This window comes from Hyalella azteca, unplaced genomic scaffold (assembly GCF_000764305.2).
Source record: "Hyalella azteca isolate HAZT.00-mixed unplaced genomic scaffold, Hazt_2.0.2 contig429, whole genome shotgun sequence".
NCBI classification, from domain to species: Eukaryota; Metazoa; Arthropoda; class Malacostraca; order Amphipoda; family Hyalellidae; genus Hyalella; species Hyalella azteca.
In genome coordinates, this window is record NW_025930780.1 from 16,436 (window position 1) to 28,643 (window position 12,208).

At 37.1% G+C, this 12,208-nt stretch overlaps 1 protein-coding gene across 1 annotated transcript; it reads left to right on the plus strand.

Moving 5' to 3' along the window:
• The first annotated feature begins 1,365 nt into the window (after nucleotides 1-1,365).
• LOC108672599 (transmembrane protein 138) lies at nucleotides 1,366-3,425 on the plus strand. The gene is made up of 4 exons (XM_018160300.2): nucleotides 1,366-1,687; nucleotides 1,880-1,952; nucleotides 2,362-2,536; nucleotides 3,219-3,425. Exons 1-4 carry the CDS (start codon nucleotides 1,545-1,547, stop codon nucleotides 3,287-3,289), a joined length of 462 nt encoding a protein of 153 aa, XP_018015789.1. The 5' UTR covers nucleotides 1,366-1,544; the 3' UTR covers nucleotides 3,290-3,425.
• Nucleotides 3,426-12,208: the final 8,783 nt, after the last annotated feature.

Below are 12,208 nucleotides of genomic sequence, written 5' to 3' on the forward strand. Positions count from 1 at the left end.
TTAGATTTCCACTCTGCCTGCAGGCTGCAGCTGCTGCTGAGCTGCAACCTGCAAGGTATTTTAAAACTATCATTCACCTGGATTCCATATGACCATATCACATGGTCCACTAGGTCCAGAAATTTACCTGGATATTTGGATACCTAGGCTATGAACTTAATGAAGATCACAACATCAGACACTTTAGTGACTTTACATTTAGTTATCAATTCCATTACAACTAAATTACTTGATAATTAATTGATAATTCCTTTACTAGTGATATTGCATTATCAAATCAATCTCCTGACTCAGTCCTGAGTCGAGAAAACTAGATACGAGACATCTATCTTACTGTAACTGTAAGATAGATGCTGATTTAATGAAGTTTTCAACCAACGGACGACGTCGACGGTATGACGTCCCATAATTCCTACTCTCCTCACAGACCACAGTGCATACTGCACTGTGCTGTGGCGGTGTGGCCTGCACAGCACAGGTCACAGCCTCACAGGGTTCGTCAAACCGAATGGCATGTAGCGACCTCGGTCACTTGACAGAAGTTGACACTAGGTAGGCCTCGGCCCACGCCGCCTCGGCAGTCGGGCCAGAGTAGGTAGGTCTAAAATCATCACTACGGCGGATAAAATTTTAAGCAAAGTGCATTCAATAGTAAATTTATTCATATTTTTTGCAAAAAAGCAAGTTTCACAATAATTTATAGCCTTAAATGCAGCCACCACAACCGATTTTGATACTAACTTAATAAAAATCAATATGGCGCATGTAAATAAACCCCTGGTGACTTGCCTACACACTACTTTATGACGTCAGTGACGTTCGTTGCTCCGTCCGCGTTAATAAATTTGACACATATAGGGAATATTGGAAGTAAAATATTTTGATAACACATATATTTAATATTTTAAGTGGTCCTTTCATCGTTACGTTTCAGATCAATATAAAGATCCTAATTTATTTGTTCATAATTCACTTATACTCTTCTCTAATACTCTATGCACCAAATTAGGGTTATCATTTACCATCCGCTTCTCAGCAACTACAATGATACATTTATATTAAAATTTAGCATTATTTTGCTTACAGATGCCGTAACGTATCCTAATTTATACTGTCAGGATTTATTGGCAAGAAAATTTTTTTTCTCGCTTCACATTCCCCAATCAAATACCACAAAGAGCCATCAATAATAAGTAAATAACAAGTTAAAAAAGCAACTCATACATTATATTTCCCCACGAGTGCTGATTAAATGTCAATAAGCGATCTACCACCTACCGGAAAAATAGATACGATTCGAAAAGTCTGTTTGTTGTTACCATGACAACCAGAATCTTCAGAAACACTCATCACAATTGAGCTCCAGCGTAGATGAGAAGAAACGCAAGCCCGGCTTTCTTTATAAAGCGTTGACTCCGATGCCATGTCTTTGACATACGGTTTTATGGAATTCACGTAGTTTGAAATCTATTGTTCATAAATTTTATCAATAACTTTAGGAGAAAGATAAAGACAAGCAGCCCTAAATGTCGGGGAGATAGGACATGATGTCCGACACAATGAGCGGAGTGAGGCAGTATCAATGGCTGGTCTGGACAGCCGTTGTAATGTTGTGTCTCGATTTGTGCTTCAATTCTACAGTGTTGCTGTTCAGCCATTCTACTCTAATCAGCCTCGTAATATACATGTAAGACGCAATCTTGAAAATAATGAAGTACATGTACAGAACTGATGAAAATTTCCATGAAAGCTTTGTTTAAGGGTTTAGGCAATAAAAGAAAAAAAAATATAAAATAGCGAAGAAAATACAGATGTGTATACGAGCAAAAATGGCAGTAATCAAAGTAATATTCTAAAATAAAAATCTCAATTTTTCTAGAATACAGGACGTGTGCCTGATATTTTCCATCATCTTAATATCAGTGGCGACATTCTCCACGTCACTATTGAAGGTGAGGGCTAGGTAGGCGTGTCTAGCAATCTGTGTTGAAATAGAGAAATTTGACAGGCATAAAGAAGGAACAAAATACCACCTTCGACTTTACTGTTAATATAAATAGAAGCTAAATTATTATACAATCATAAAACCATAAGTAACAGTTATGGCTCAATGAAAAAACTAAGAAATATAGTAATCAAAATAAATGACTTCTTGGCTTGGGCTCACATAATGAAGTCATATTAGAATAATATTGAGAATATATTTATACATGGGTGCAATAATTTCGAACTTATAATGCCTTTACTTTAATGCGTTGCAATAAAAAAGTAGTCCATCATTGCATGTTATTCAATAATAATAAACTTTCTGTGAAATTAAAATCTTCAAAATTACTAATTATAACCTAAATCGGACTGCAGATGGGACTCCTGAAAGAAGCTGTGAGGAGAGTACGCTGGAGCGCGCTGGGGATGTTGTCGTACCTCGCACTGTCCATCGGCTTCCACACAGTGTCGCTGCAGCAGCAGTGGCATGAAGGGGATACGTATGTTTGGAGCGATCCAATGCTTGCTTTCTTCTCCATCCAGAGAATCGGTGAGTGGAACTGGATGAGGATGTGGCATGCACACACTCGACCGAGAGGTTAGAGTTCGCAGCATCGAAATTGAAGTTGTGAGTTTGGTCCTAGCAGCAACTTTGATTTGTTCTGGTAGCAATCGTCGAGGTGGCCGAGCGGTTGATAACATTGGATATAGGAGCAGTGAGTTGCGTGTTCGAGACCCGCAGCAAGCGGCGAAATTTATTCCATGTTCAGAGTCCGCGACAACCCTGATGGCCTAATGTACGCTGGCAACGCAATTCTGAATGTTCTAAGTAATGTGAGCAGAATAGAAAATAAGTTAACTAACTTTCACTTGACGTCTTTGGCGCCAGCGGTGACATGAGAAGTCCAATTTATCGGGACCGATCATTTGTAATTTGGCAAGTATAATGGTTCCAACTCAAAAATTAAGGGTAGTAGACTACCACGGCGTTTCAAATAACTGAACTACTTCAAATTTGTAGGCTGAACTACAAATTTGAAGCGTGATCTTTTGCACAGTAGCTGAACATTACATGCAAGTTCTCTTTTTCTAAGTAACTCCCAACATAATTAGCACGAAACACTACCGTTTGCCATTCTTGAAAATGCAATTGATTTTTTAATTCGATCACACAGTAAAATATTTCGATAAGGCACAACAATGCACAGTCTAAAGAACAATTCCCCTTGCAGCTGGAGGCATCCACTACTACCTGTTCAAGAGGGCGCTCTTTAGACTCTCAGATGATAAATTCTACCAATGATGGACTGTTGCAGTCTCCCCTTCGCCCGGTGTTCGTAGGACTTTTAGAGCCGATGATAAGTTCTGCAATTAGTGGACTCCTGAAGCCCTCCCCACGAAGGCCACCAAATCAGCATAATTAAATTTGATTTATTTCACCACGTGTTCTCATTTACCAAGTTCATATAAACGAATTCTCACTGAAATCACATCGGTGCAACTGAGATCGTCAATTAAATCTGGTGTCTTTAACCTTATAGGAACGAGACTCATAGTTATCAATCTACAGGAAAAAATACGCAGATTATTGTAATAAAAATTTTATTCGACATAATAAGGCTCAGAGCCAGAGCTGTTTGGAGGCTCTCGAACATGGCATACGGCACTAAATTAAAAAATCAGTTCCGTTTTCAGTCCCTCGACATATCTTAAGCCATTCAAGTATTGTCACTAGTTTAAATAATATTGCCAGCTCAAAGTGAGCTTCCTACTACTTCAAATTAAAATTTTATAGGCTGAAGTCGCCTAAGACGATCTTCCGGAACATAAGTGTCAAACATACGTATTACAGTTTGAGACTCGAGTGACATTCATTTTCTTCTAATCATAGTTTATTTAGCCATAATTAATTAATTAAATTGCAATACGCGGTCGCTATTTTAATAGAGCAACGATAGAATTTCTCATATTGTCAACGAAAGGCACTTACACGTATTGAATAATCATACTGATGTATGCGCACTATACAACATTTCAATATAATACCCAAAATTGACCATCTCAAAAAGCCGCAGAACAGTCATAAATTTCTAATAAAGAAGCTATAATTTATATCAATATTCAATACTAGAATTTCGTATAACAGTCACATTTATAAACTAAAATTATTCATTTTGCCGGCAACTTGTGAACAAATTTATCAGGCTTACGACTAAAGAAGTAAAGGAGCTGCATTATTTAGACTATACTTTAAGGTAAATCACGATCATCGTTTTTACCAGAGGCCTCAGGCATGAACACATCGTTTCCCATCGATCAAGATCGATTTAGCAACAGTCATTTTCATGATAGGGTGGGTACATAGAAGAGAGCACCAAACTTACGATATACATGCACGTACTAGCAAACAAAGTCTAGTTAACCATGGAAATTTTGCTTAAACCTTTGACCGTTTACACCTAAAAAAATACACCGTTCTCTTGGTTTTGAGACCAAGGTTTATGTTGGTGGCTAAACGATGTAATACATTATTAAGTATCTTTGAGGATTGACGAGCGATCACCCGAGATATATTTGGGCAAGAGATTACAAACGAGTCGCATTTCGATGACTATCATAAAGAAGGATGTAGTTTTATCAATCCATACTCAATGGCAACTTCTAACACTTACAAAAAATGTAGAAATATTGACTGAAATTAGAAACAATATCTCGAAAATACATGCAGGCAACAATTTGGCGATTATTAGGAATGTCGCGAACATTGCACTAACATACGCTGAGTTTCACAGCATTAGATTATTTTTATCGTAGCGGTTAGAACAAAGTTACTGTAACAGCTTTGTTGCAAGTCACAATTTATTATCTGGAAAAAGAAAGCCAGAGTATCACACGAAACTTTCTAGTGAAATAGGGTCATGCCCAATTAGGACGGCCAATAAGATTATGGGACACCAAGAAAATCATAATAATATGTAACAGAGAAGATTTACTAATTCATGATTAAATAATTTTGAATTGCACGGAGGTCTCCTAGGGAAGAATGTAACTCAGCTGTTACAGTAAGGTTCAGTGAGAGCGTCATGGCTGGAGACAGAAAACTCATCCCATGAACACTAATAATCACGAGTTGCAAGAATTTTGCGAACCAATACAAGGCATTCGTTGAAGTCTCGGTTGATTCGACAAGATATAAATAAGATATGGTGGCAAGATTTAAGCGCTCACTAGGCACATGTGGAAATACTACTACTGATAAATTAATTTATTAGACGTATTAAAGTGTAGTTAATTTCAAGATAAATTAACCCATGCAATCACTAAAAAAATTAGAATATTGGATTTGAAAAACACAATTGATAAATTATTATGCATGGCGACCGAGGGCATAGTAATTCATATTATGCCAAATTTATTTTCATAGATAAATTTGAACATTTTACTATGATGTTGATAGTGATGATAGAGGGCGTGATGATAGAGGGAGGCATGATGAGCGTGATGATAGAGGGAGGCATGATGAGCGCGATGATAGAGGGAGGCATGATGATCGTGATGATAGAGGGAGGCATGATGATCAACACATGGATGATTGGGAGACATTTTTTGACTTGAGTTAGACGTTAACTCAAGTTACTGTTTAGGCGTCAATTCAATTTGCCATTTACTAAGCTTGATCATTTGCCCAGTAAATGGTTTCAGTAGTCTTCGAATGACACCAAATCTACTGAATTACCAAAAAAATCAAAGAAAACGGTAAGACTGCAACGAAATGCTGCTTCGGTTTCAATTTTAACTCTCTGTCTCTGTAATGCAACGTTAGATAAGAACACATCAAATGTCACGCGATATTCTCGTATCAATTTAGCTCAATCCCGCGATATAATTGATCTGAAATTCAGCAAAGATGAGGAATCTCTCGTCATTGACAAACAGGGATTACAACATTTGGCATCAATTTTAAAAATAGTAAAGGCAATTAGAAGATCACAAAGAAACTTAACAAAAACTTGTACCAGAGCCTAAAAGTTTTTACGTCACCGGTTCCGCAACTCTTTCAACATTTTTTTTTCAAGCCGAGACATAATCTACAGCGTTAAGATACGATACATTCGATTTCTTAAGCAAATTCCAGCACCGTATGAAATACTATAGGATTTAATTTCCTACATAGCAGTTACCCTCAAACACTTTTACAACTTCACAGAGTCTCAAGCCATAGGAAGACTACTAATTTATAACGGCTAACACTCACAGCGCGTTTAAATGTTAATGTAACAGCCTTGCTTGGCAGTGACTGGCTGAACGTTGAGAAAATCACATGAAATTGAAACACTCATCCACAATCAAATCACGGAATACACATTTAAGCACTTACGTGTAATTCACTCACACTTTCCACACAATTATATTTCTTCTATTCTTTTAGTCCTATCACAGAAAAGTAACGCTTTTCTCGTTGCTCACTCGGATTAGATTAGTGAAGATTTGAAACATGAAAACTAGGAAATCAGAAGAAAAATAAAAAAAAAACTCGTAGAAACTAAGCTACTGCATGCCCATAGGTCATCTCGTTTCTGGTGATTGCATTGCACCTGAAATTTGTGACAGAGTTCATTAAAAATTGCAAATTTTGTTTTGATTTGAGAAAGCTTTGGCAGTTGGTTTTTTCGCCGCAGACATAAGAGAGTAGCCAAATAACAGCACAACAAGGACGATTTAGATAAATGAGCCAAATAGCACACAGTAACGATAATTTAGATCAATGAGCCAAATAGCAGCACCGCAACGATGATTAATAATAAGGAGCTAAATAGCAGCATATGAACGATAATTTAGATTAATGAGCCAAATAGCAGCACCGCAATGATGATTTAGACTCACGAGCCAAAAATCAGCACCGTAACGATCATTTAGAATAACAAACCAAAATCATCAAAGTAACGATAATTTAGACCAACGAGTCAAATAGCAGCACAGTAACGATAATTTAGACCAAAAAGTCAAATAGCAGCACCGTAACGATAATGTAGATTAACGAGCCAAACAGTACGGTAACGATAATTTAGACCAACGAGTCAAATAGCAGCACAGTAACGATAATTTAGATCAACGAGCCAAATAAAAGCACCGTAACGATAATTTAGATTAACAAGCCAAATACAAAGAACAGCACAGTAACGGTAATTTAGTCTAGCGAGCCAAATAACATTGCACGACAGTAAGTAATCACAAAACGAAATGAACACGTTAATTTAGCTACGATATTCGCATTGGCATTGGACGCAAATTTCACCTCAGGCTCTAAACAGAGACCAGCAATCATCCGGCTAGATTTCAGATATAAAGCGGTATTTTTCAGATAAGAAATCTTAAAAGTCATCTGATGCAAGCAAACAACAATAAATCTTGGTTCGCCAAACTGGCAGAGACTCCGTACCCATAATAGGAAATGATGTTTATTTTATTACCGAAAGATTCAGGTTATACTGCATGACGACAAACGGTGATATGGCATGAAAGGGTACGTTGATATTTTGGGTTAAATCAAACAAATGACAGCCTTGTTTCCTACGATGGATGTTGGAAGGCAACTGTAAGCTAATGATCAAGACTACCTTACTCATCTATCACCCATAACAGCGAACAAGACTCAAGCATTATGAGACTTCATTGCATGAATGCATTATAGTTGCATCAAAAAATATATCAAACATTGATTTGCCACGCATCAAGAAGTTCACCTCACGGACATTACCGTTCACGCTTACAATGAAAACAATGAAACATCTTTGTAAAATAACGTCTACAATTTATCTGTAACTCAAGACGAAGAACCCTATAGCCTTCATTTGACACGAGACATAAGCACATCAAAATCTGGAAGGGAAAACATTTTGTCCAAGAAAATCAATCAACATTGTTGAATGACGAGGTTGGTCCTAGCACCTGAAGACGAACGTGAATATTACAATATTCGATTTTCCTGACTTTCAGCTACTAGCAACTCTATATAACTCTGATAGTTTCACAAAAATTTATAGAACTATCGAATGGACGCAAAACAATTATGAGCACTTCAATTAAAAATTATATGAATACTTTAGCCACGAGCAAAACACAATAATATACATGTATCATTCAACGTCTAAATTTACGACTGTTTATTGAAGAATAACCGCAATATATAAGAAAGTTTTTGAAAAAAGTACATCTCTCTGAACAACATCATTAGCTTCAACAGAAAGTTTTCTGCGTCGAAGTTAACATTTTCTGCGACATGGTAAATAAATCTTACCTTATTAGTAAGTAAAACGAATGATTATTCCAGATACANATAAATCTTACCTTATTAGTAAGTAAAAATGAATGATTGTTCCAGATAAATTAACGTGAACTCGGGACGATCATTGCGAAAACATTCTCAGCGTACGAATTGTAAGGCAGACATGGGACAAGGTCATACATAAACATTCATAGGTGAATTCTGGAGGAAACGCATACAAAGAATGTACATTATTTTCCAATTATTATAATATCGATGAAAATGATAAACACGATAATCAAACCAAAGCATATACGCACCACCTGAAGACTGACAATTTACGAATCCACAGAATGGCTTCAAGAATCTCCGTCCTTTCAATATGTAGCGCGCTACCAAAGTCCTGATTATACCACAAGTTACGATAATCTCTTCGTAGAGTAATAATAACAATAAGAATGACGTAATTGCTTGCTAATCAACACGAATATATCCATACCAGGACCCGCAGTTCAACGATTACGGTTTTCCTCAATGAAAACTTTCATCTCAGCCTGTTACTCAAGCCTAATTATTTCGATTGTCAATCAATTCAATATTTCACAGTAAGCAAGTTGCTCCTTACTTCTCTTAACAATTTTGCCTTCGTTACTTGAGAATGAATTTTACAATCGGCACTCCTTTATAAATTTCACAATAAGAAGGTTCCCTCCTTAAGAAATATAGCCATTTAAATAATGTCCCTATTAGAACCCAACTTCTCAATTAACCTCCAATGACCCCAAAATTTGGACGCAACAGGTTGCAAAAATAATCAATTTACCCCAGTAATAATCTTTCTCATCACTCATGTACTTTAAGGGTGAGAAACCCTCACCTCTCCCATATAGTAAAAATTAATAAACTACAACCCATCCCACCATGTAATTTAGCCAAGTTATGGAGAAGCATGGGCATGGCTGACAAAGATCACTACGACAATGACGACGAGAGGCTCAAGGCAAACTCGCGTAAGAAGGAACTAAATTAAATGTTAGTGGAATAATAAAGCGTGAAGTATTTACACCATCGAAGGAAATAGTAGACGTTAATAATAAGCACAAAATAACAAACAATGGCAAATAGCTCGTACAAATTAGGAATACTTCGGTAAATTGGCCATAGCTACGTATACGATACTGCATTCTTCTATAAAATAAAACCAAGAGAAACTTTGGTGATGCTTGACCATGATGGCATTTATACAATATAGAAGATGGTAACCGCTTTGACACACTGGGATCACTTAAAGTATATCTTAGGGACTCAGTCGCAGTTCACGAGTGAATACCGATTCATGCATTAATGATAAGAATCAATTGCACGTGATAGAACAATTGCGCTGCATAGAAAAAAACAATTGCGCTGCATAGAAAAAAACAATTGCCCTTTTTATAGATCCAAGAATACCGTCATGACATCTGAGTCTAAAAATCAACCAATGGTTACTGAACAGTAAAATAAATTCTTAACGAAAGACTTCATCGCACTCACGAAATGTTAGCCCTGACACGAGTAACCGAGTTGAGTGTTTATGCATGGCAACGTCATTAATCACTCTAAGAAAAATGAGTGAGACTTTGTCCAAATACCGATGCACTTCTAGCCCTTGGGCCATACTTTCAAAACTCGCTAAGTGAACGTAAGTACTTACGCTCTATTTTCTTGTCTATGATTGGTGGATTTTGCTCGAAAGGCCGTCAGTGATTGGCTGATGAACTTACGATCTCTTAACTTTTTTTGAAAGTATTGGCCCTTGTCTTAGCCAGTGTGTGTCATCCTGACTCAGTTTGGCCTGGCATAAGGGAGTATCCGTTGCGTTGTAAGTCAGAAAGTCCGTCACTTTTTAGACAAGACAACCCAATAATTTATAAGAGTGTGCGATCGTTAGAGCGGCATAATCCGGGCTTAATTTTAGCAACATAACGTGGATATAATTCAGAATTTACTTTGTGAACATTTGACATCAAATAAACAGTTAGGCTTTGTGTCGCCTAACAAGGAAATTCATATACCTAACCAGCGAAAATTTACAGACGCGGCAGCTTCTGATTTGGAACCAGAAGCTGAGGCGATTTTAAATTTTGTTAGGGTACGAGGGAAGATAAAATACGGAGAACGTTTGCATTCATAGTAAATAAGATAATCCAGGAATAGGTTGAAAATTCAACTTAAATACATGCAAATAATGTCCCTGATTTGGGAAAAATGTTGCGTGAGGAGCAAGCCTCAATTTCTAGAGCATAGATGAATTTATACATACGAGCCAACCAAAAAAAATTTATTAGACAAAAATTCAATGCAACAAAACCATACGACACAAGAGATGCTCCACAAATATATGCTGTACAGCAAGCGAAGACTTGGTCTTTGCTCGGAAATTTTCAAGAAAATTCAAGTAACATCTAACAACATAAAAATATCAGAAAATTTAACATCTCAATAGTCACGCGAAAATATAGAACTTAATCAAGTAGTTTTTAAAAGTCAACAATATCCTTAAAGACACGACGAACTAACACCCGTTTGATAGAAGCGTTTGGCAATCCTTAAGATATGTACGGAAAACATACAAAATTATATTATCCTATAAGAAGAATATAGCAGCAAACAAAGATGTGCTACTCGCGCACCATAGTGCGACATGGGCTGTTTAGTGAGGTCTCAGACCACAGTGGACGTTCAACTGAGGTCTAACACCACAGTACAAGTTCAACTGGGGTCTGATACCACAGTACAAGTTTAACTGGGGGTCTGACACCACAGTACACGTTCAACTGGGGTCTGACACCACAGTACAAGTTCAACTGGGGTCTGATACCACAGTACAAGTTTAACTGGGGGTCTGATACCACAGTACACGTTCAACTGGGGTCTGACACCACAGTGGACGTTCAACTGGGGGTCTGATACCACAGTACACGTTTACCTGGGGTCTGACACCACAGTACACGTTAAAATGAATACAACTCTACAGAGCTTGTAGTTTTGGATACTGAAGAGTGAACTTAACTTATTATATTATCGCTGTAAAACTTAACAGAAAAACTGAGGTATTTCCTTGGTTATAACTAAATGGTTGGCTGTTTAGGGTCAACAACAATAAATACTAGCCAAAAGGGAACAGTGACACTTGCGATGAACAGAAGCGAAGCTTTGCAAAGCCTCAATTAAATATTTCTTTATGCCATAAAATTATTATCACATGTTAGTGCGTAACATGAGTACAGTTATTATTCTTTTTCAGCTGGAACGTAGAAGGTTTTATTTCTAAAGAGGCTGGATGCCACTTCACAGCAATCTGAAAGAGTATGATATATATATTCTCGTTAAGAGCGGCAGTGGAGTAATAAGTCATAAGTTTACACGCACACACACCACTTTTAGGATAGAATTTGAACAGAAGAATTGAAGGTAACAGTCAATGACAATAATGTCAGTAATAAATTAAATCTAATAGCAGAAATATTCATGTAACGGACTTGATACGTAAGGACAGCATTAGAGTGCACTACTGCAAGACAAATCCATGCACTCTAAACAAAAATAAACAGCGCATCAAGGCTTCGATATAAGGTTAACAGTCTGATGTAAGGTTAACAGTCTGATAAAAGGTTATCAGTCTGATTGGAATGATTTAGTTTGATGAAAATGAACCTCATGCTTGAAACTAGTCATCGCTAACGTCTATGCTGCACTGCAAGCTCCAATAGGAGGGGCAGAAACAAAATATAATTATTGAAGTCCCCTACAAAAAGCATCCAAATTTCAATTACAACAACGCCGAGTAACATTTGAATAACTTGTGATGCTTAAAATAATTGTGCTTCTTATCCGCGGCACAGTCGGGACTTGGTCGATATATTTATTATAAAGAAACTCCAGCATGATGCCACGATGGACAACGGCTAACCGTCG

Coding starts and splice junctions, on each gene's coding strand:
- LOC108672599 (XM_018160300.2), top strand. CDS start 1,545: ATGATGTCCGACACAATGAGCGGAGTGAGGCAGTATCAATGGCTGGTC. Junction 1,688..1,879: donor ATCAGCCTCGTAATATACAT/GTAAGACGCAAT, acceptor CAATTTTTCTAG/AATACAGGACGTGTGCCTGA. Junction 1,953..2,361: donor TCTCCACGTCACTATTGAAG/GTGAGGGCTAGG, acceptor ATCGGACTGCAG/ATGGGACTCCTGAAAGAAGC.